Here is a 22,699-nt window from a genome sequence, read left to right as displayed (position 1 = left end):
ATAGCCCCGGGATCAACGCCACCAACGCAACTGTCCTGGCGTGATGCGTGCTTTTTCATCCCAGCAAATAGTGACAATTGACACTCTTAAAGAGCAATACTTGAACCTCGCAACCTTGACCGCATGTGAAGAAAGCACTTGAGACCAGACAATCAAGCGAACAGTCACATTGGCCTCGTTAGCGTTCTTTGTGGGCGGTCATGGCTTTTCGTTCTGCGGGGTTCAAAGTTGGCGCCTTTGAACATGATTCAAGGATGGTGGCTTCAACTGGGATGGAACTCAACGTCAACATACTCTGTACTCTGTACTTTCTGCAATAATACTGTACCGTGTACTTATTGTCCGGAAGCGTTGTTATCACGGTTATAAAGCATCCAGTCTTTCGCATTGTCGTTGTCGCAAATGTTTTCGAGTCCTTGACTTGACGTTCAGTTGTTGTACCGTATCGAATGGCGTTTTGAGTGGGCCACACTTGTTCATATCGGCCATCTTTCTTCTACTTGTTGGCATATACTCAGATATGGAACTCGACTTTGGGAGAGACGAGAATCCTAGCCATGGAGTACAATACTCGTATGATGACATGGTTTTTGCGCCAGCATCTACAGCCCATGGAACCTACTTTGACGGGGAGCAAGACGACGTAGAGAGTCTGAGCGAGTACCAAGAGGGCGGATATCACCCAATTCATATACGCGACTACTTGGACAACAGGCAGCGATATCGAGTCATTCATAAGCTTGGCCACGGCGCGTTTGGCACGGTATGGCTATGTCGAGACCATCAACTTGGCAGATATGTTGCCGTCAAGGTCATGACCGCGGATGTATCAGTGGAAAAAGTTGCAGAACTTTCTATTCTGAAACATATCGACCGAGATAACCCGGGAGCACGATACATTGCACTTCCGTTGGACAACTTTGAAGTCCATGGACCCAATGGAGCTCATCAATGTATTGTGTTTCCACTGCTGGGCCAGAGCGTATCCCCAAGTCTCTGGCAACGATTGGAGAATCCTGGCCCTGTTCTTAGAAAACTGTGTCATCAGGCTGTGCAGGCATTGAATTGCTTGCACGAGGGCAATGTCGGACACGGAGGTCAACTTTCCTATCTGCAACCTCAAACATAACCAGCTAACAATGCCTAGATTTCCGCCCAGCAAACATCCTAATAAAAGTGTCAGGACTAGATTCTCTCAGCGAAGAACAACTTCTCACGCTACTGGGACACCCACAACCCGGCAACGTCATCACCCAAGACGGCACCGACTTACCCTCCTTCTCACCAAGATACCTCGTCCCAGCAGTCGACATGTCCCGCCTAGAGTCCAAATACCTCCTCGAAGAGATCTGCCTTATCCGCTTCGGACAAGCCTACCTGACGTCCTCCCCACCTCCTGATCTCGGCACACCAGAAAACTACCTCCCTCCAGAACGACTAATAGACCACCAAAAGGACAAAGTAGGACTCAGCTGTGACATCTGGGCCCTCGGATGCACGATATTCGAGATCCGTCTACAAACTCCGCTGTTTCACATGCTCTACGGACCAGACGAGGTCCTCAACGAAATGGTCAGTTTCTTTGGCAAATTCCCCGAACCGTGGTGGTCAAGGTGGGAACAGCGCGGGGAGTACCGCGATGAAGAGGGACGTATGCTCCGCGGGAGGATGGACATTGACGGCGAGCAGTACAGCATTGATAGTGTGCTGCGGGGGAATAAGTCTGTCATGAGGACGGTGGATGGGGTGCTGCGGGTGGTCAAGACGATGGAGGTGCCGAGGGATGAGATGGCCGTGTTGAAGGAGCTTTTGTTGAGGGTTTGTGCGTATATGCCGGATGAGAGGCTTTGTGCTGGGGATGTTTTGCGTGATAGATGGTTTCGATAGATATATGCAGGGATGTTGGGGCTTGAAATGCCTCAAGTGCTTGTAACTCAACTTTGCTACGATTGACTGACATGTGAAGAGTTATGATGCGTCTTTTTGGAATTATACCCAGGGACTTGGTACTATGCGTGGAGTTGCTGTCTTTATCAGTGTGCATTGGGATGAGTTGTCGGCAATGGTGAGTCGACCAAGGTGCGTATAGGTGAACTAGTGCCTAATTAGTTCCGGCAATGCATAATGCGAGAATTATGCACGGTCGGGAGATCTTTGTTCTTTTCCATGGTGTGAAGATGCTTTAAGCTTTAAATGAATACTGTGGAATCAGTCGATTGACTAACCTGATTGACATTCACAAATCACAACATGAACACAACCAAAAGTAATGTGAAATATGCAGTTTATATTGATGCTATTACTATTATGTTCGCCATAAGTGAAAAACCCAAGATGGTTAATTTATTGTTTCCTCCACCATCCCCAGCGCCATGAACGTAGAATATCATTTCAGCTTTCTCATATCACACCTCATAAATCTAAGGAAGGTTCTGAGGAGCGTAGCTCTGGTCAGGAGAGACGACCTTTCCACCAGCAACCTGCTTGTCGGTGTAAGCGGGCCAAGTGATGCGGCGGTTCTTGTTGTCAACCACAGCCAGGGTGGTGAAGCCGTTGCCGGGACCGAACTGGCCGCTCCAGCCAGAGGTGATGGTGTAGTCGCCAAAGTTCTGGGCGACGCCGTTGTTCTGAGAGGCAGGGGTAGCTCCGGACCTCTTGGTGACGAAGTTGACGGGGGTCTTGGAGTAGATCTTGGGGTTGATCTTGAAGGTCCAGTTGCACTGGTTGTCTGCGCCGTCGCAGACACGCTTGACGCCCTCGATGGTCCACTGGGGGACGCCGGTGGTCATCATGGACTTTTCAGAGGGGGCGGGAGCCGCAACCACGGAGGAGGCGGCGAAGAGGGCGGCGACGATGGTCTGAGTGAGTTGCATGTTGGCGGTTGTGGTTGTGGTTGGCTTGTAAGTGGGATGTGGTTTGAGGTTGGATTGGTAAGTGACTAGAATGAAGAGTCTGGTTAGAAAAGACAAACTTTGGATGAGATGGACATGCCTTTATATAGAATTTCTGGACACACTCTCGGATCCCTCGTTTTCGCATGCTCATCGTGGCGAATAGCTTACTTTCTGGGCGTCTCTGTATTAGTCGACAGCAACGCTTGGGTTGACATCACAAAAGCTACCCAGGCCCCGAGCTCGATACCCTATTCGGAAATAGGCCCAGATGACAAGCACTGAACACGACATGATCGGCATTGCGGTGTGGTCGGCCCACCTCGTAAAGCTGCAATACTCTGGGAGCTCGACCATACTACCCCAACCCCTTCACTCGCTCTCTGCGGACTCTTCCTTGCATACCCGCCTTTTTCGGCTGTCATATCCTGCAGAATATTATCCAGCTCGTTCTTGTCTCACTGCAGTTGCCGATGTTGGTCGACTTGTTTCTCACTGAGCATTTTACTTTGCGGCGGAGCTGCGAAACGAAACAATGCGAGGTTGGTACACACCATGATCGCAATATATTGTCTAATGCGGCTGGGACATCTTTCTGTGGCAGTACACAGCCTCTGCTTGCTGAATGATATTAGGAGCAATATTGATGCTGACATGGTTTCTGGCCATAGTGGCCAAAATGACAATTAGGCAAAAGACCAACTGTAGTAATAGCCGTACAACCAACTCGACTTCTTCTCCGGAATACAAACATGCGCCGGTGGCAATGATCAAACTGCCACCCACCACCATGCGTGTCTCACTCGCTCCCACCGGTTCGATTCGATCCCCTAGGACCCTTCCGACCAGCTCACTCACAGCCCATTTCCGCATCGCCAGCACTTTTCTGCGGGGCAGACAGAAGCTCATCTCGGCTAGTAGAGCCTCTTCATGGGGGCTGTTTGTGGCCAAGCTGCCGAAAGCTCGTATTTGAATATGAATAGCTCAGCGAACCTTGCCTTAATGGGCGGCCGGACAGGCCCATTGCACGTCACTGCTCCGCGAAAGGGCCAGCGCCACCGATGCAGCTAAACTCAATGAAGACAGATGATTACAGCCCTGCCAGAGGGGGTACGATGCTTTACCGCCCATGACATAGCTTTTTGGGCGTTATAGGCAATATTCTAAAGGGCTGGGCTGGGCGGCCTGCAAGTCGCTGGTCCCGGCCCTGCGGTTTGCCGTCCTTTTCAGAAGCTACCGGCCCGGATGTGTCTAGCATGTCGTATTACAGGACCGGTCAGCTGCCCAAAACTTTTTTTTAAAAGGGTCTCGAACGAAACTTTGTGGTTTAGCTCGAACGGGGCGGCTGCGGCTGCGGGTGGCTTTTGCGTTCTGGAAGACGTGCTCCGTCATTGTAAGAATAGCAACCTTAGCACCAGACGGGAAAATGTCTCCACGGGCTGGAAGAGCAGAGTACGGAGGACGGAGGATTTGGTAATTATCGGATACGATCTGATCCTGGCCATGTGGGGAAGAATAGGATTTTGACAGGGTGTAAAAGCCCTTGGCTTGTGGCATTATGACGATGGGCTGGAGACACCGAGGCCACTGCTAGATTACTATCGGGGTAGCATACCAACGGATATTGGAGCAATGACGGAATAATCTCTTGGTATCTCATTTCTTTGGGGCGGAGTGCGAGAGTTGTGGAAAGACAGCTGCAGCCTGTTTGCCGCAAGAGGTATCTTTCTGCGACACCATGATGTCGTTTTTTATTCTGGCAACTCGATGTTTCATTGCGCCTTGGTGTTGTTATGGAGAAGGGCACGGAAATGTTGGACTTCACATCATGACAAGAAGGTTAGTTGGTTAGCCGGACGTCTCTACGTCAGCTCACTACGCCGGCACTTGTGGTACGATGCACGGATTCGACTGAAGTTTACTTTTTCAATTTTGATTCGGTGTCAGAATTCTAGAGGATGGTGCGCTGAAACAGCAGCGTGCACATCGACTTGTTTCTGTGCTTGGGCTGTTGGAGATCTGAGGTAATAAGCTTGACATGACCTCTGACATCTTCAATAAGGCTTAGATGAGGAGCAATCGATTCTGATTCAGACAGCTAATTATCGTCGCTCTGTGACTTTATTTTGACTGCGGCGCTGCAATGAAACATTCAGTTGTGGGAACAACTCACAACTCTATCGTGAATGCGACAAACACACCCTCACAACGATCGGACCATGTTCCAGCCAGCAATCCCACCGAATATAACGGCCGAGACAAATTGATGGCCAAGACGACAGTGACGTAGTTTAATGATTCACATCCGCCTCTCGGTGGGCATCAACCAACACCTCGTCGCACAGCTTCTCGACGGCGGCTTGGGTAACTCAACATGACAACCACACCACCAGCGGAAAAAAACAGCCCAGTTCCCCGCACCAGGCATAAATGCAGATATATATTCCCGGTCCCCTCTTCAGTTGTAACCGACCATCAACATGGACCTTTCGTCCCGGCCTCGGCCGAGGATGGTCCAAGACAGGCGGGGAACTGCGATCGGAGCTCTACTTATCAAAGCCACTTCCACATCTCCAATGTTGTTTGGAGCGCTTCGCAAATCTTCATCTCCCGGGTCCAAGAGTACCGCAATCAAGTGCCTTTCCGTAGACTTTAAATGGGGGAGATGTAACAACAAAACATAGACCTTCCCAACATGGGAGACTCTACGCCCCACACAATGTTACATGGTGCCTCTCTCCAATGCCGAAAACTCGTCACAGTTGGGGTAATACCCGACGGGAGTGGCCTTGATGATCGCGGGGAGAGCAATTGATGTGTCAGTGGGAAGATGTTTGCGGGTGTAAAGTTGCGAGTGTTGAGATTAATAAAAGGCTGATAATCGCTGTACTGAAGTTTGTTGTTTGATGTAGAGTTTGGGTGTGAATGCAAGTGATTGACACAATGAAACTTCTTGCGGCAATAGTAACCGTGCCTGCAGTTGTCTACGGTAAGTATAGTGCCACAGATATCTCCGACTTTAGCCTGTTGATATACGAATCCTCCAACGCAGAACTAACCAATTGAACAGGGGCAACGCAAGACTCATTATTAGGGATTCCGACTGTTCCCTTTAAACGTGACGGGTGCAAGACATTTGATCTATCCAAGATTCACAGCATCATTGTTGATGCCAAACATGCAGACACCCGCGACCAAGATGGCCAGACCTTGATCCCCCCGACTCTTCATGATTTTGCAACAACGTTTGCCCAAGATCTCAAGGACATACTTGGTATTCATGCCAATGTCCAAAAAGCCAATGCTGCTGTCAACGGCAACGTGTACATTACACTTGGAAACAAGGCAAACTATCACGACGCTGCTGGCCGCACAACATCGGAGGGATACACATTGACAACAAACAGCTCTGGTGTTTTCATCACTGGTGCCAGTCCCCTGGGTGCTTGGTGGGCAACACGAACAGTCTTGCAACAAGCATCTCTACGAAAGCAAAATGGTGTTCCGTACGGGACCGGCTCCGATGCGCCTGGCTGGGCAACCCGGGGTATGATGCTCGACGCCGGCAGACACTGGTACCCAAAGGATTTTATCATTGAACTCTGCAGCTATGTCTCGTTCTTCAAGCAAAACATCTTCCACTTCCACATCAGCGACAACCTATACAACAACGCGAACAACACCCTTGAACAATCGCTAGCGGTGCCCGCTTGGTTCCGACTTTGGTCTGACAACCCCAAGTTCAAAGGATTAGCAAAACATCAAAATGAATCATATTCACGCGCCGACTTTGAAGAGATTCAGCAACGCTGTGCGGCCAGAGGCGTCACCGTCCTCCCGGAAATTGAAGCCCCCGGACACGCACTCCCCATTGTTCAATGGAAGCCAGAGCTGGGACTAGCCACCGACCGAAGCTTGCTCAACATTTCTCACCCCGAGACAATTCCCACCATGAAAGCAATATGGAAAGAGTTTCTGCCGTGGTTCCACACAAAAGTTGTGTCTATCGGCGCGGACGAGTACACTGGCCCTGCCAACGACTACAACAAGTTTGTCAATGCAATGGATGACTTTATTGAAGCGGAAGCAAACAAGTCGATCCGCATATGGGGCACTTTCCCGCCAAAGTTCACTCCCGGCTACAACAACATTCATAAGGATGTATCGATCCAGCACTGGGAGTACTTTGAAGATAACCCGCTGTTTGACTACATCAAGAACGGGTACGAGGTCGTCAATTCGAATGATGACTTTTACATTGTGAACAAGTGGGGGCCATCATACGGCAACTACATCAAAGTAGAGAAGACGTTTCATGGCGATCCATCCGTTCCTGGAGGTGGACTATGGGGTCCATGGCTTTTCGACCAGAAGAACGCTACTAATAATCCTAAACGGAGCGAGCCGCTGGTCCTTGGTGCGATCACGCCTCTGTGGAATGACTACGGCCAGAACGCGACGGTCGCTTCGGAGGCGTACTATGCTTGGAGAGATGGGATTCCTGCCCTGAGTGATAAATTCTGGGGAGGAAAGCTGAATGAGAGTGGGTATGCGAAGCTGTGGCCTAGACTTCATGAGTTTATTCCTGGCCAGAATCTTGACCGGGCTATTCCATCAAAGGGGGATACAATCTTTCAGTACAAGTTTGACGGGGGGAGAGCTGGAACAATCAAGGATCTCTCGCCTAACAAGTATGACGCCAAGTCGAGTTGTGATATCAAGGACGGTGCCTTGCAGGTCAACCCCGGGTGTTCACTTACTACGCCTTGGTCGTCCAAGGGTCGTGACTACACACTCAGTTTGTCGCTAAAGGTAGATCATGTCGCTGCCAAGACCAACACGACGCTCATTGCCGGATCGGATTCCGCCTTGATGCTAACGCCTAATATTACCTTGTTCGCATCTGGTAGCTACTATCGCCTGAATTCGACGCTGCCGATGGGTGAATGGGTCGACTTGGAGATTCGAGGAAAGGGAAATGCCACTTTTGCTTCTGTTACGCCAAAGGGGAAGGATACTACCCGCGAAGAGTTTCAGACCAAGATGGGGATCAATGGACAGAGGTTCCATTGGGATGTTATTGCTGTGGAGGCGCCGATTAAAGAAGTGACTGGATGGACCGGCGAGCTCAAGGAATTGAGTCTGACGAACAAGGCGTAGCGGAATCTCAATCAACATGCATTAATACATATTCGTGTCAATGTCAACAGTAAATTGGTGTACTTCTCATGTCAAATTAAAGGTTCGACACATCTATTTAGGTTTGGAGCACTTCTTCGTCAGCGGCTTAATACGCTTCATTATACTCTCTGTATACTCCGACATAGGCGCATCATAATCCGTAATATACACCGACACCGACACCCTCCCATTCTCAACAACATACGTCTCACCAGGAAGTGCACAGTCTCCATTCACACAGGCATTCACACCAGCAGCATAGGGCTTAATGTTCGCCCACGTGAACACCCCCTTTGCCGGATCAAACACCGCCTCATTGATGTGCGCATTGCCACTCATGCGCGTCTGCACAATCTCCGGATCGGTATTATTCGCAGTGAGAACGGGGATGTTCACTGTCAGTCCGTAGCCAAGAGGGAGGAGAGGACCGCCCTTTGGCGCGCTGCTGATGACTTGTTCGACGACCTTGACGGATACTTTTGCGGTCCATGTCGCTTCGTTGGTTTCGTTTTTGATGTCGAAGTAGGCGATTTTTTGGTTACTTCCTGCGATGGCGATACTGGGTATGGAGCGCTCGGTGGCGGCGTATCTGGGATGGTTAGCATGGTTTTAGATGGTGAGAGGGAGACTTACGATGCGCCTGCGGTTCCTGAGAGGGTCCAGACGAATGGACCGAGGTTGGTTCCGTAGTTGGGTCCAGTTACGATGAGGTCGGGAACTTTGAAAGGAGCGTATCTGGGGAGGACGTAGTCCAGTGCGACGAATGTACAAGCTGCTGGTGTGCCGTTGTAGTACCAAATATGGCTGTCATGAGGATCCGTGCCAACCTGACTGTGTTAGAAAAGATAAAGATGGAATGATTAGATGTGACGTACTGATGGGGCGCCCTTTGGAATAATATCGTATTGTGATGGCCCAGTAAGGTTTCCGAGTTCAGTGAATGAGGAGCGACCGCCTTGGCTGCTCTGTTCGGTTGCGGGTGCGACAATCCAGACTGCGACTGTGAGTTTACTACTTAATCAAGGAGTTGCTGTACTGACCATTGTGGCCTGCCTTTTTCAAGAGGCGATACACTTCGCGTAGATTGCCCGACCCGAAGCCGTCGTCGTTGTTGAGCAGGATATTGATTGCCTGAGACGAAGAGGCCAGACCGAGTGTCAGACCTGTAAGAAGAGTTGAGAATCTCATTTTAGTCTCGGCGTTGCGAACAGTTGAGCCAAGTGAATAAGAAGCAGTTGAACCTGTGTGTCAAAGCCAATTGCTTCTCAACACCAGACAGACTTAACTTTGGCTTGAAGATTGTTAAAAGACCAGCAGTCCGTCAGACAGAGCATCCCGTCACCGCAACTTATAATAATCTACTTTGCGAACTTTGCAAATTATCGACCCTTTCCAAAAGTCCTTCGGTCCAACATCCCGAACCAGGGAACATCACCTCCGTCCCTTGCCCTTGACAGTATCTCCTTCCAGACACGGCTTGGCGGTTCCCCCAAAGTCTTGGCAGCTAACCGCAAGATAAGCGCCCCATTGGATCAAGAGCAAGGTTATGAAGATCATCAGCGGGTTGTGCTGGAGCTGGCGCCCGGAGCTGGCCGTGGGAAAACGCAGTGGCTGGTGGATACTTGACCGGAAATGACAAGAGGTCGCGTGCTCGTGCTGGAATTGGCAATTGTTTGCGGGGAAGTAAGCGGTGATTTATGAATGGGATGTATTGCTATTTAGGCAGTTTGGGAGGTGCTTGTTTTGTGAATGACTGTAGTGTTGTGGACTAATAACTGCTTGACAACTAACTACCTAGGTAACTTGATGGACCTCATTCCGGACCACAATTTCCTAGATGTAAAGAAACACATACTGGAGTAAACCAGTTCGTGAAGTTATCTAAATGTAAGCACTAGCAAGCACAAGTCAAGTTTGTCCAATGCAGTTTCAGTGCTCAAGAGTCACGATCGGATCAAGGCTTCCGTGGTTGTAACGGAAATAAACCGAACGCAACACTTGCATCTCATCAGAGCCAATTACAACCACAACCAGTCAAGGCCGCAAAAATCGCCAAAGAGGCGTGACCAACAAAAACGTCACGATTTGCGGATCGCTGGGCGATGTCGGCCGCCATCTTTATCACGGCCCCACACTTTGCCGTCATCATCGGCATCAAATATCTCAGTACCAAAGGGCGTGGATGAGTATAAAAGTGAAGCGGATGGCAAAATTATCTTCATTCAAGTGTTGTGTTTCACCCAATGTCAACAGTACAACACGAAACCGCTCATCCCTCATCATGAGTGAAACCGAACCACAGTCAACGGAGCTCAGCTTCGTGAGCAGAGACACCGGCAGATTTACACACGAGGAAGACAGCATCACACAGAATGGCGGCTCCCTCCCACCGACTGACCGTGGACGAGGCGCCTACGTGAGCCTCGCTTGCTGTACAGTGGCACAGGTGCCTATCTGGGGTCAGCTTGAGCCGTAGCTTGCGAGCTTCGGGGGTGAAAATCTTGATTAACATGAATTGCAGGCTACTCGGTATCCTATGGCATTTTCCAAGAATACTACAGCAGCTCCAAGAGCGGCATTCCAGGCTCGTCCGGGTCCTTCGCCACCATTGGCACCTCGCAAATGGGCATTATGTACTTGATGATGCCGGTGGCATTCCTGCTCCTTCGTCGATACCCGTACATGCGTCGATATTGCGGTCCCCTGGGGCTTCTTGTAACGGTAGTGTCGCTTGTATCCTCGGCGTTTGTAGGGACCGTTGGAGGTCTCATTGCGACACAAGGTGTGCTCTACGCCATTGGATGCGGATTGCTCTTCAGCCCGATATCAATGTACATGGATGAATGGTTTGTCGAGCGCAAGGGAATGGCATACGGCGTCATGTGGAGCGGCAAAGCATCTGTTGGTGTGGCCATGCCCTTCATCTTCAGCAAACTTCTTGATGAGTTTGGTCTCAAGGCGACGCTGCTCTCGTGGACAATAGCATCCGCGATTCTAACTTGCCCGTTGCTATTCTTCCTGAAACCTCGAGTGCCGCTGCCACGTTCGACCCAAGCTCGACCTCTGTCGTTCGAATTCTTGCGCCATGCTCCGTTCTGGATGATGCAAATCGGCATTGCTATCCAGGCTCTAGGCTACATTATGCCAAGCACTTACATGGCGACATATGCATCCAACATTGGTCTTTCATCCGTCAGTGGACCAATACTCGTTGCTTTATTCTCATTTGCATCTATCCCGGGGGCCGTGGTTCACGGAATTCTAGGCGATAAAATATCCGCCACAAAGATCATTCTCATTTCTTCATTTGGAAGTGGAATACCCGTTTTCCTGCTCTGGGGACTGAGTCGCCACTTTGCCAACATGATTGTCTTTGTGCTGGTGTATGGTTTCTTTGCGGGCGGCTTCAGCAGCACATGGTCCTCTATGATGCGGGAGATTAAACGCGACGACTCATCCTCTGACTCGGCTGTTATTTTTGGCATGCTTCTTGGTGGAAGGGGTGTTGGGTTTGTTCTCGGCGGTCCGGTCAGCGGTGCGTTGACGTCGGCGAGGGGACAGTTGTCGCAGGAGGCGTTGGGGTACGCGACGATATATGGACCGATGATTTTGTGTACGGGAGTTACGGCTTTACTTGGGGCATGGGGACCGTATTGGAAACTTTTGAATAAGGCGTCTTCGCAGGGACTTTCGGATTGTTTGCCTACTCGACATCCGTGAGTGATGTCTTGGCGGTTGGATGGACGAGTAATCAGGGAGGTGAATCCTTTGGGTCGGATAAATGAAAGAAGACAGGATGAAGTCATTTCGTTGGGAAGATGTTCGGCAATCAATACTTGTTCATTAAGCGTATGGTGTCGTCGGCAAATGAGTCTGCTCTCTCAGTGGAGGTTGGGTTGATGCCAACGCAATCGAAATGATCCGTCATTAGATTCGCGTATGCATTGATTTTGGATAGTAATTGGCGGAGAATAGTGCTAGGTCTAGGGATTGGCGGATAATTTGAGCTTGCAGCGGTGAATGCAGATCTCCACTAGATGTAACCCAACATAAGGCAAGGAAGTGATCTAAATACATGGTATTTTGAAGCAGGAAGTAGTGAATTCATATTTAAGGTTCATATTGATAAGATCAAAGTTATTTAATTGATGAATTAAACAGATTGGGTGACAATGGCTGAGGTTGGTACATTAGATGTGCATCTTTCAACACCATGGAAGTTGTGCCACGACGGAAGTGAAAGTGTTAGAGTAAAGACTGAAATCCGTAGAGAAATAGAAACAACTTAACTCCACATACTCGGCCCGTTTAAACATTCCATTTACCCAGGCATTAAACTTCCTTCGGGAAATAAATGCAAGTGTAACTACTGATCCATCTCGGAGTATGAGTTACATCGCCCGATATGCCTGTCGGTTGTTGAATAACCATAAACTATAACATGCCCGATTGCCCCCATACTCCGGGGAACCAAATCACACGGTATATCTCATCGCAAGCATGAAGCTGTCCCTGGTATTCCTTTCCCTAGGCGTCGCGGCCGCTCCCCCGCCAAAGTCCTACTTGACCTGGCTGGCAGACACCTTCATCGACAAAGGAGTTAAGTCTGACTTCGGCTACCAACCCGCCACGCTATACATGGGATTTGAAAAAGCCCATGAAATTTCCAAAGACGCCAAGTACCTGAATTGGCTGAGAAGCCAAATCGACGGGCATGTAGTACTAGATGACGGCACCATCAAGGGCTGGAAGTATGACGTCTACTCACTAGACGAGTACCGCATGGGCAATATCTATCTCTACTTGTATAATCAGACCGGCGAAGAAAAGTACAAGTCAGCTGCCAGGATTGTACGCAACCAGATCAACTCTCATCCGCGAACACCATCCGGTGGATTCTGGTATGTATTCCCTTCATCAGTCGACATATTTCATTTCTTCACAACACGATAAGGGCTTGCTCTATATTAACACGCGGCTTTAGGCATCGCAAACCAATATTTGCAAATCAAATGTGGCTCGATGGCATCTTCATGGCAGACTCCTTCTACGCCCGCTGGACACACCTCTTTGACAAGGACAACACCACCGCCTGGGACGACATCTTCCTGCAGTACAACCTCATCGACACGCACACCCGCAATCTCACATCCGGCCTTCTCGTCCACGGCTGGGCTGAAATTACAGACAAAGCACCCTGGGCGGATCCCGTCACCGGCCGCGCTCCTCACGTCTGGGGCAGAGCAGTAGGTTGGTACTTCATGTCCCTAGTCGAGGTGCTACAGGTGTTCCCTCAATCTCATCCCGGCTACGCCAAACTCATGAAGTTCTACACAACTCTCGCCACTGCGCTTAAGAGGGCGCAGGAGCCAGCATCCCAGGGGTGGTGGCAGGTCATGGATGCTCCGTATCCGGGCAGGAAGGGAAACTACATTGAGAGTAGTGGTTCCGCCATGTTCACGTTTGGACTGCTCAAGGGGGTGAAGTTGGGGTACTTGAAGAGGCCTGAATTTTTGCAAACTGCCAAGAATGCGTATACGGGTTTGGTGAAGAAATTTGTTCGACCGCAGGACAATGGGACGCTGTTGTTTACGGGGACGGTAGCGGAGTGTGGATTGTCCACTGCGAATGCGACGTTTGAGGTGAGTAAATGGATGACAAGCTGTTATTTTATTCTAACCGTGATTGTAGTATTATATCAGCGTCAAGACGACTGCAAACGATTACAAGGGCTCTGGGCCCTTTATGATTGCTTCGTATGAGTGGGAGACGTGGGCGAGCAAGGCATGATGGGATTGAAGAATGAGAACTCGTATATTGTGCATAAGGCTTGATAGTGTTCGTTATGGCCAGTGTTGCAATCCAACATGCTGGTCGTATCGAGTAGGGATTACCGATGAATCGCTGATGATCTTGGTATCGATCCGGAGCGGGCCGCCACGTGGTGATTTGTATGCAGATCGAATGTATTTAAGTCAGACGGTATCTTTGCTCCTCGCTTGTCTTGTCTAGAGCTTGAGTTTTCATTCTCAAGCACAGATTTCTGGGTCGGTTGCTGTGTTTGAGAGTGAAACTCCAGCTCAAGACAAAAACAAGCGACGATATGTTCACCTCGCCCAAACTAACTCGCTGCCTCTTGCACCGAACTCAACCGAATATACGAATCTACAAATCGGGTAAGCAGTGCGCACAATACAATTCGCCTCTTCGTCATAGAACTTCCAACGGCTAAATACTGCTTAAGATTGCAGGAACACTGACGTGCAACAGGAGGGGGAAGACGCTTAACCTCATGCCTGACTGGGAATAGTCGTTGTATAAGCTCAGTGATCAGCAACGGACACTGCCGACATTCATGTGATGCAACGTGCCAAATTGGGTTGGAGAAACCAGTTGACTTCCAACTTACAAGGACCAACGGGATAATTATATCATATAGTTTGAAGTACAACAAAGTGCAATCTGCTAATATCCCTATTGAGGCATTACCGCCAAGAACATCTCGGATCCGAATCGAATCCCGGAGGGAGGGGGCTTACTATCCCGCAGCGCTGTGGCTAGGGTTCCAGCTAATCTTAGGTCCACGGTATCTTATCTTAGGTCTAGGTGGGGCAAAAAAATGGCTTAATTAGGCAGGCAGTAGTATATTTTTTATATATATAATATATATACTAAACTTATAGTTAGTATAAAAGTATAAGCTTTAATAATACTATATATTAAGTTATAAATAAAGAGCTAACGTAAATGCATAGCGAGCCGCCCACCCCAAAATCATATAGAAAACGTATTTTTTTAGATCCTTGCAAAAAGCACTAAAAATAGGTAAAAATAGCTATAATTTTAATATAGTACTTTTTACTAATAAATAGCTCTAATTCTAGACTTATAAGGGTTAGGGTAAGCTAGATATCTAGAAGTCTAAAATATTCTAATTTGCACTGTATAAATACTAGTTTCTCTATATAATTATATATAATACTAGCCTAAAAGTTAGATATTAGTTCTACTATATAGTAAATAGTAATATGTTAAAAGCCTAGCTATTTTAAGCCAGTTTTAGTAGATTTTACATGGATCTTATAATGGCTTTTTAGGTGGGAGTGCAATTGGGCGGCTCGCTATGGTGGGCGGCTCGCTATGCACCCACGTTAATTCTTAAGTAAACTACTATTATATTACTATATATATTTACTTAGAGTTTACTTAAAGAGTAAGTAAATTCTTTCTAATTAGCTCTTTATACTAACTATTATTCTATACCTATCTATAGCTGCTATAAGGTAGCATTATGCAACCGGCCTATTCTGTAGCCTGCAGCTAGGATTGTAATATACTGCTTATATTTAAGTAGTATAGAGTAAGCTAAGCACTCTATTTTATTATCCTTTTATATATTACTTAGGTAGCTATAATAGAAGTGCTTATTTAGTATAAGAGAAAGAGTTTCTATAGAAAGAGAATATCTCTATCACATGTAAAGTCTACTACTAAGGCACTTAACTTTAAGGCTATTTAAACCTTATATTAAGGCAATTAACTTTAAAGCTATTAGAACCTTATTCTAATTAATATTTTACTATATAAAGAAGGAATTCTCTCTCTTTAGGAGAAGAATAACTTAATCCTTAATATTTTGTTAGCCCAAAACGAACACACCCAAGAGCTCAAAGCGCCCTGCAAAATACCGCACTTACACGCAACTTATTAGCAATTCAGTCTAGATTATCACTTCCCTTTAGTTTAAGTAGTTAGAATCCTTCTAATTGCCTAGATTAAATGGTATTTAATCCTCAATTGCTTTAGTCTTCCCAAAAGACTTTCCCAATATCGTTTGGTAGTGCGCCTCTATAAGGTACAGCACGTAGCAAAGGAAGGCGCTTTTAGGCCGGGTGGTCAAAAGTCTCCCACTTGCTCGGATTAAATGGTATTTAATCTTCAATTGCTTTAGTCTTTCCAGAAGACCTTAGCAATGTTATTTAGTGGTGCGCCTCTATAAGGTGCAACCTATAGCAAAGAAAGGTGCCCTTAGTTAACAAGGGATTTAGTAAACAAGCATTAAATACATTAAGTAAATAGCTCTAGTCAAGAAAATCGCGGTTAAGTCTGTTAATTTCTGGTTGTCTAGCTAGAGGGGGCAGAACCTCCCTTTTATCTGTGTGGTAGCTACAAGATCAAATAAAAACACCAAGTCCCTTTTTCCTATCCCTTGTTAAGCCACCAGGTGTAAGCAATTCTGCCCACATAATATATATAGAATATATTTTTATTTCTATACTATTTCTAAATTATATTCTATAATAATTGCTTACCTAATAAGCTATTATCCTAAGCTACTTTTAACTAAGGTTATATCTGTATTATATCTGTATACTAACCTTATTTCCGTTTTATTCCCGCGCATAATTAAACCTCCCTTTTACTCTAAAAGGCTCTACCTTTTACATTTAGGTCCCCTAGAGTATAGAACTAATATATAAGATTCTCTATAGCTATATTATTAGAAGCTAGAGCAAGTGCTTTGCTAACGCAAATAAAGCACCTTTTTAGTCTCTTCTTTTTATTCTTAATAAAGACAGACAGTAAAGCTATATACTAAGAGCTACTTATAGGTAGTTTAGATATAAAGGCTAACCTGGATTTAATAGAGAGTATATAGTGCTAGATAGTCTGCCCCTTCTTAACCGCACAATAAGCTATAATAGTACTAATAGCGTTATCTCTTTGCTGCTATTAACCCTTAAGTGTATTGCCAAGAAGAGCAGTAAGAGCCTCTATAAGACATTTTTAAGCTAGTTACTAAGGAGAGGCATTTATGTCTGTGGCAGCTTGCTTTGTAAAACTAACGCCTTATAACTGCCGCTTAATATTATTAATAGCCTGCTTAGCCGTCTATTTATCCTAAACCTTCTGCTTTAGCTGTCTCTTTAGCCTTTACTTCTCATTTTGCAACTCACGGCGGAGCTCTATATACTTCTCTAACCCCTGACGATGGCTTTGTAGGTCTCGCTCTAGCCGTTTAAGTACAACCTGGTAGACTTCCGTTTCTCTTGATAGCACTACCCATACAATCAATCAGTTGCAGCAGTCCACATCAAAGAGATATCATAAAAGGCCAAGTCCTCATCAGCCAATGGTGGTAGACCCTCTGTAATTCCAACGTCGTCCCGAATTTGATCATCCTCGTTTGGGCTGGAAGATATATTATCGCACCACGCAGATCACAACGGTTCGTTGTTAAGGCTATCGGAAGTAAGCGTCCTCATTTCCTCACTCATAAGTAGATGGAGACCGTGCGAGATTCCACTGTTTGTAGAGCCATCCTGAACTTCCGTCGCATCTGTCTCGCCGCTGCCGACTGTCCCAGATGACGACTGCGTGTCGTGAAGGAATTGACGAGATTGTCGACCCGAGGTCTTTGCCTTGTTTCCTATCGTTTTGCCATGGATGTCTTTAGTTAGTTCGCTGGGTCCGGGTTGGTCTTTCTGGCTGATTACAATCTTGGAAAAGTCCATGGGTGTAGCAGGGCGTGCGGGAGAAAAGGGATGGCCAAAAGAATTAGCTTGAGGCGAAGGAGGGGGTATCATTGGTAACAACTGCCCAATAGGATGTGGAAGGTCAGTGGTGGTGTTCCTGGAAAAGCTCTGCCAATTGCCTGTCCGCGCTGGCACTGTAGTCTGAGCAATAGCGAGCGTCGTAGGGAGCTTGAGAAGCTGTTCTTCCTGTGCACAGACGGTTCGCGAATGTTCTGCAATGGGCACCTTCTGGTAGTCGGGTTCAGGGTCCTTGGGATCATGTCTGAGTTTAATAGATGTGCTGTCATGGTTTGTACTCGAAATAGCAAATTCTGCTGCCGCATACCCAGTATTGTGACAGGCCAAATTTCCCACTGCGTCCGCGTCCGAAATGAAGTCTTCTGAAGTTATGCCGTCCGGGGTCATATCATGCGAGATTGATGTCACACCACTGTTGGTCGCGCTGGACCTCCCACGAGAAGTTGAGTCTAAATGTATCGTTTCTTCCGAGTTGCTTTCTATGAAATCACCACTTCTGTTTTTGGGAAGGTCTGCAATGCCTGTGCGGCCCCGCGAGGAGGTATGCTCCGTGTCCTCCCATTGATGACTGCCGGAGGAGTTGTTGACGGGGAACTTGACCGTTGTGTTCTCGCCAAGGCTAGGAGTGTCTGGAGTGGCAGCTTGTACATCCGGGCTGTTACTGGCAAATGAGCTGCGCAACGGGTTAGCATTGGGTTCCCCCAAAAAACCAATAGGCGGCTCGGCGATCATCAGACCACCCAGTTTTCTAGATCGCCAGGTTCATAGGGTTAATTGAAATCGCGGAATTGCTGAGCTACGTCGTCTTGTAGATAACTGAAATCCTCTACTCACATCTTGTATCGCAAGTCCTTCGTCGCGTCCGAATCGATTTTCTCCATGACCTTGGCGAAGCCGAGCTTCCTCTCTATCAATTCCTTCGTCACGTCCGGATCAGCTTGGCCCAAAATTGCATCGAAGTCGACCATGTTTGACGTGTTCCAATCCTTTTGCTCTTCGAGCCTATCCCAGGTCTCCGCAATTCCAGGTACGAAATCCGCACTTGCATCCCTGACGCTGACTCTGGCTGAGCCGTCAAGCTTTCCCCACGACGTTTCCCGTAAAAGAGCGGCCTCTGGCAGCAAAGGGAGAGCGCCAGTAGACGGGTCGACGGTTAGATGAGACAGGGCACATATTATATGCTCTAAACCAGCTGGTCGTTGCATAGAAGGGTGTGAATGCAATTTCTTATGAGCATCAGTCTTGCTTGGCGCATTGTTGTCGGCTTCGTTGCGGATGGTGGCCGGGCGACGCTCCCCATTCCCCTTATTGACAACGTGCTGGACGCGGATGACTGTTCTGGCCATTTGAGAGGCTATCGTCCAGAAACTGCCAGATCTCACTGGCGTTCTCAGTATTCCGTGCGTCTATCACAACGGCCGGGTGGTTCCAAGCCAAGGCTGGCCGGCCGCCCCACAAGGGGTCTCTTCATCAAGGACATTAACGGCCGTTCAGGCGATCCTGCCATGACAAGCTTTTTTGCCCATCGTGTTGGTCGTTCCTGAACTCCATGTGGGCAGTAAGGTCCATGTAGCAAACGCTGTGGAGCTGTCCGCTAGTGGACAAACAGACGGCATCATGTTGACCGTAACGACACACTCCAACTGTCCAGTTCCGATATGATCACTTTGTAAACACGGCAAGAGCGAGGAAATTTCAGGCCATTCTCTGCGCGAGTCCTTCTGTGCTCATCCTGCCCAGGCTTCTTATTTGCCCCGAGTCATGGACTGGGTACACGTCAGTAAATTGAGCGTTTCTTGAGGTATTGGCGGTGCTCTATCTGGACGGTGACTTATTAGTCGGATCGAGACGAGCGCCAATAGCTATGTCCCGCTATTGTAACCTCTTGACGACAAAGCAACAGACCATAGATCCTTTAGTTGACGACCTGCTCTCGCATCTTGCCACGTTGCTGTAGGCTTCGAGCCTGGCGTTTCACGAACAACTCCATCTCGATATGAAGTAACCGGCGTGCCCGGGTCGGGGAGCATTTCCCAGAGAGCTCGCTCCGCGGTAAGCTCAACGTTATAATTAGGAACAGCTTGGCGAAAATGCTCTGACCAGTCGTCTTTTGGGAAGAAGTCATAGTGCCCCTTAGTAAACTCCCAGTATTCCGGGTACCATCCTGCAAAGCCCCAGTCGATAATTGCGGCAACGCGTCCATTCCTCACAATAATGTTTCTTGGGACCAGATCCCCATGCGTGAAACATGTTCGATATGACGCAGTATGCACCTTTGCTACCTCCTCACCAAGAACCATCGCAACATCTTCCATACGCAAGTGTCGTCGTGTTAATGAATGGAAGTCACGATGATTAAATGGGCCGAAGAAACGAGCACCAATCCGAGCGTCGTAGACGGGATTATTTAGAGCAGAGGCTACTAGATGCTCTGCTGGAGGTTGGAGCTCGCGGAGAATACAAACGTACTCCTTGACATCTCCGAAAATGGTCTTCTTCTGGTCTTGCGAAAGGCGACCCTCTGTCCTCCAAGCGGTATCTAGATCTTCACCCTGGACATATTCCATCTCGATGTATATATGCTGGTTCCGAGTAGTATGGATAGCGTAGACTTTAGGTACCGGAATAGTTGTATTCTTGGTGATGTACTGCATGGCTTCGATCTCGGGAGGACCACATGGTCCCTTGATGACGCGATGCCGACTGACTCTCACTACGCAGGAAGTGAGGGGTTTGTAGAGTTGTCTGCCCAGCCAAAGCCGGAACTGCAGTGGAAACAAGGCTCCAATAGATTGACCCATCGATTCGAAATGAATGTGGATAATTAGAGGCGGTGATCGTTTGCGGCCTACACGAGAGGATCGTGAAATTTGCTAGGAAACGACGCCCAGAAGTAGACTGATAGTCGTCAATGAAGAAGGAGATGGAAAGGGCGACCGTCGTCATCGTCGTCAACAGGTCATAAAGCCTGGCGCGAAGAAGAGAAAAGGCAAATGCGAAAAGCAATCGGGAGGGACTCCCAGATAGACGAGAGGTAAGGTTTCGTCTTAGTCGGCTTATGTAACACGCATCCCGTGACCGGTTCTATACTATAAACTATACTATAGAAGGTAAATCTAAACTATAACTATAAGTAGGCTCTAAAAAACTACACTAAAACTATAAGTAAAGTCTAAAAACTACACTAACTATACTATAAATAATGCTCTATTCTTAACTTACTTATTAAATGAAGTATTATCTTTTTACTCTTTCTTAAGAAGGTCTTAGGTTTTATCTAGTAGATTTTCCTTTTAAGGGTATTTAACTCTTATTATAATATTAGTATAATTCCCTTTATAGGTCTTTATATACCTTTTTATTATAGCTATCTAGTAGAGTTAATATCTCTTTTTACTAAAAATTTTATAGTAACTTACTTATATAGTTAAATATAAGATGTATCTAAGAGAGCTATTTTAAGCTATTTTTAGTAGTTTTTATAAGGATATAAAAAGTGTATTTTTGGCGTGAGTGCGAGTGGCCGGCTCGCTATGCTGGCCGGCTCGCTGTACACCCACGTTATATAAACTATTAGTAAACTATATAGTATATAGGCACTCTAAATTTTCTCTTTCTTAGATAGCTTTTAGTCTTTAGCTTTTAATAATAATCTTTAGTATAATTCTAAGTAATACTTTAAGTAACTATACTAATTACTAGTTATAGTTTATAATCTATTACTAATATAATAACGTGAGTGCATAGTGAGTGCCATAGCATAGTAAGTGCCACACTTGCACTCTCACCTAAAATACTAGTTTTATATCCTTGTAAAAACCACCAAAAAAACCTAAGAAGAACTAGTTTTCTAATATATTACTATTTACTATATTATTAGATAAATATCTAGTTTTAGGATTAGGGTTATATATAATTATATAGAGAAACTAGAATTCTTATAGTGTGTAAGGGGCTGCGCCGCTGTTTGTTCAACATAAGGGTGCCGTATGATTGTCTATCTAAAGCTAGGGAGAAAGAAAGGAGAAGAGCAAGCTCGAGGCTCGCCTCGAGCTTGCGCAGTTAAGTTGCAGTGGCAACTTAGGCGAAATTAATCCAATTACACAACCAAGCCGAGCAGCATACCACCCACAGACGGACGGGGGCCCGGAAAGAGCAAACCAAGAGATACAGGCATACCTGCGGGCGTACGTATCATACATGCAGAAGGACTGGGGGGACTTCCTCCCAGTGGCACAGCTGGCCCTTAACAACCGTGAATCCGCAGCGACGAAGATCAGCCCGTTCTTTGTCGAACACGGATACCATGTAGAACCAGTGGCTGTCGAGGATCCAGCAGATCCGCCCCAGAGCAAGGAGGAAGGCAAGGCAGACGCCCTTCTTAGCCGTCTGCAGGAAGTCTCGGAGTATATGCAGGCTATGATTGCCGCCTCCCAGCAGCAACAAGAAGAGGCAACAAATGCAAAGAGGCAGCCAGCCGAACGATTTGAAGTTGGAGATAAGGTTTGGCTATCGATGGCGAACTACAGGTCACCACGACCATGCAAGAAGCTAGATTGGCTGCACCACAAGTACACAGTCACAAAAGTCATCAGTTCACACGTCGTGGAGTTAGACGTGCCAGGTTCTATACACCCACGATTTCACGTCGATCTGCTTCGCCGAGCTAGACAAGACCCGGCACCCGGGCAGCGAGTTGACGACTCACAACCGCCGCCGATACAGGAGGAGAACGGCGTGCAAGAATGGGAAGTGGAAGAGATCCTCTGCGCTCGTTGGAAGAACCGTGGACGCGGGAAATTTAGAGAAGTATTTGTACGCTGGCGTGGATATGCAGATGCAACATGGGAGCCAGCGGAGGCTCTACGGGAGACAGAAGCGATGGAAGAGTTTGAATCGGTTTACGGCCCAGTCATGAAGTATGACGGGCCATTGGAGAAGTATCAGACGACTACTGGACCCCGGCGCCACGGTCGGGGACGGAAGGGAGGAAGGGGATAATGTCACGGGCTATGCCCGATGCTGTGGACCCGGCTCTGCCGGGCCCGGAGCTTCGGCGCCGTGCAGACGGTC

At 47.5% G+C, this 22,699-nt stretch overlaps 7 protein-coding genes across 7 annotated transcripts; 4 read left to right on the top strand and 3 right to left on the bottom strand.

Annotated features, from left to right (window-relative positions):
• Positions 1 to 520: 520 nt before the first annotated feature.
• Positions 521 to 1,887, top strand: VFPPC_05353 (protein kinase; the record flags this gene model as incomplete). Its single annotated transcript, XM_018284560.1, has 2 exons — positions 521 to 1,097; positions 1,148 to 1,887. The coding sequence occupies 2 exons, from the start codon at positions 521 to 523 to the stop codon at positions 1,885 to 1,887; spliced, it is 1,317 nt and encodes a 438-aa protein (XP_018141312.1).
• Positions 1,888 to 2,420: 533 nt separating this feature from the next.
• Positions 2,421 to 2,873, bottom strand: VFPPC_16144 (hypothetical protein; the record flags this gene model as incomplete). Its single annotated transcript, XM_018293897.1, has 1 exon — positions 2,421 to 2,873. One exon carries the CDS (start codon positions 2,871 to 2,873, stop codon positions 2,421 to 2,423), a length of 453 nt encoding a protein of 150 aa, XP_018141311.1.
• Positions 2,874 to 5,834: 2,961 nt separating this feature from the next.
• VFPPC_05351 (beta-hexosaminidase) lies at positions 5,835 to 8,051 on the top strand (the record flags this gene model as incomplete). The annotated part of the gene is made up of 2 exons (XM_018284559.1): positions 5,835 to 5,880; positions 5,962 to 8,051. 2 exons carry the CDS (start codon positions 5,835 to 5,837, stop codon positions 8,049 to 8,051), a joined length of 2,136 nt encoding a protein of 711 aa, XP_018141309.1.
• Positions 8,052 to 8,144: 93 nt separating this feature from the next.
• VFPPC_05350 (acid phosphatase precursor) lies at positions 8,145 to 9,260 on the bottom strand (the record flags this gene model as incomplete). The annotated part of the gene is made up of 4 exons (XM_018284558.1): positions 8,145 to 8,661; positions 8,706 to 8,899; positions 8,948 to 9,066; positions 9,113 to 9,260. 4 exons carry the CDS (start codon positions 9,258 to 9,260, stop codon positions 8,145 to 8,147), a joined length of 978 nt encoding a protein of 325 aa, XP_018141308.1.
• Positions 9,261 to 10,353: 1,093 nt separating this feature from the next.
• On the top strand, positions 10,354 to 11,792 carry VFPPC_05349 (major facilitator superfamily domain-containing protein; the record flags this gene model as incomplete). The annotated part of the gene is made up of 2 exons (XM_018284557.2): positions 10,354 to 10,531; positions 10,594 to 11,792. 2 exons carry the CDS (start codon positions 10,354 to 10,356, stop codon positions 11,790 to 11,792), a joined length of 1,377 nt encoding a protein of 458 aa, XP_018141307.2.
• A 780-nt stretch (positions 11,793 to 12,572) lies between these two features.
• VFPPC_05348 (cell wall glycosyl hydrolase protein) lies at positions 12,573 to 13,862 on the top strand (the record flags this gene model as incomplete). The annotated part of the gene is made up of 3 exons (XM_018284556.1): positions 12,573 to 12,973; positions 13,057 to 13,714; positions 13,764 to 13,862. The coding sequence occupies 3 exons, from the start codon at positions 12,573 to 12,575 to the stop codon at positions 13,860 to 13,862; spliced, it is 1,158 nt and encodes a 385-aa protein (XP_018141306.1).
• Positions 13,863 to 17,293: 3,431 nt separating this feature from the next.
• Positions 17,294 to 18,358, bottom strand: VFPPC_17993 (hypothetical protein; the record flags this gene model as incomplete). Its single annotated transcript, XM_022429658.1, has 1 exon — positions 17,294 to 18,358. The coding sequence occupies one exon, from the start codon at positions 18,356 to 18,358 to the stop codon at positions 17,294 to 17,296; it is 1,065 nt and encodes a 354-aa protein (XP_022285288.1).
• Positions 18,359 to 22,699: the final 4,341 nt, after the last annotated feature.

This window comes from Pochonia chlamydosporia, chromosome 5 (assembly GCF_001653235.2).
Source record: "Pochonia chlamydosporia 170 chromosome 5, whole genome shotgun sequence".
In the NCBI taxonomy this organism is placed as follows: domain Eukaryota; kingdom Fungi; phylum Ascomycota; class Sordariomycetes; order Hypocreales; family Clavicipitaceae; genus Pochonia; species Pochonia chlamydosporia.
This window is presented reverse-complemented; position numbering and strand designations above follow the sequence as displayed.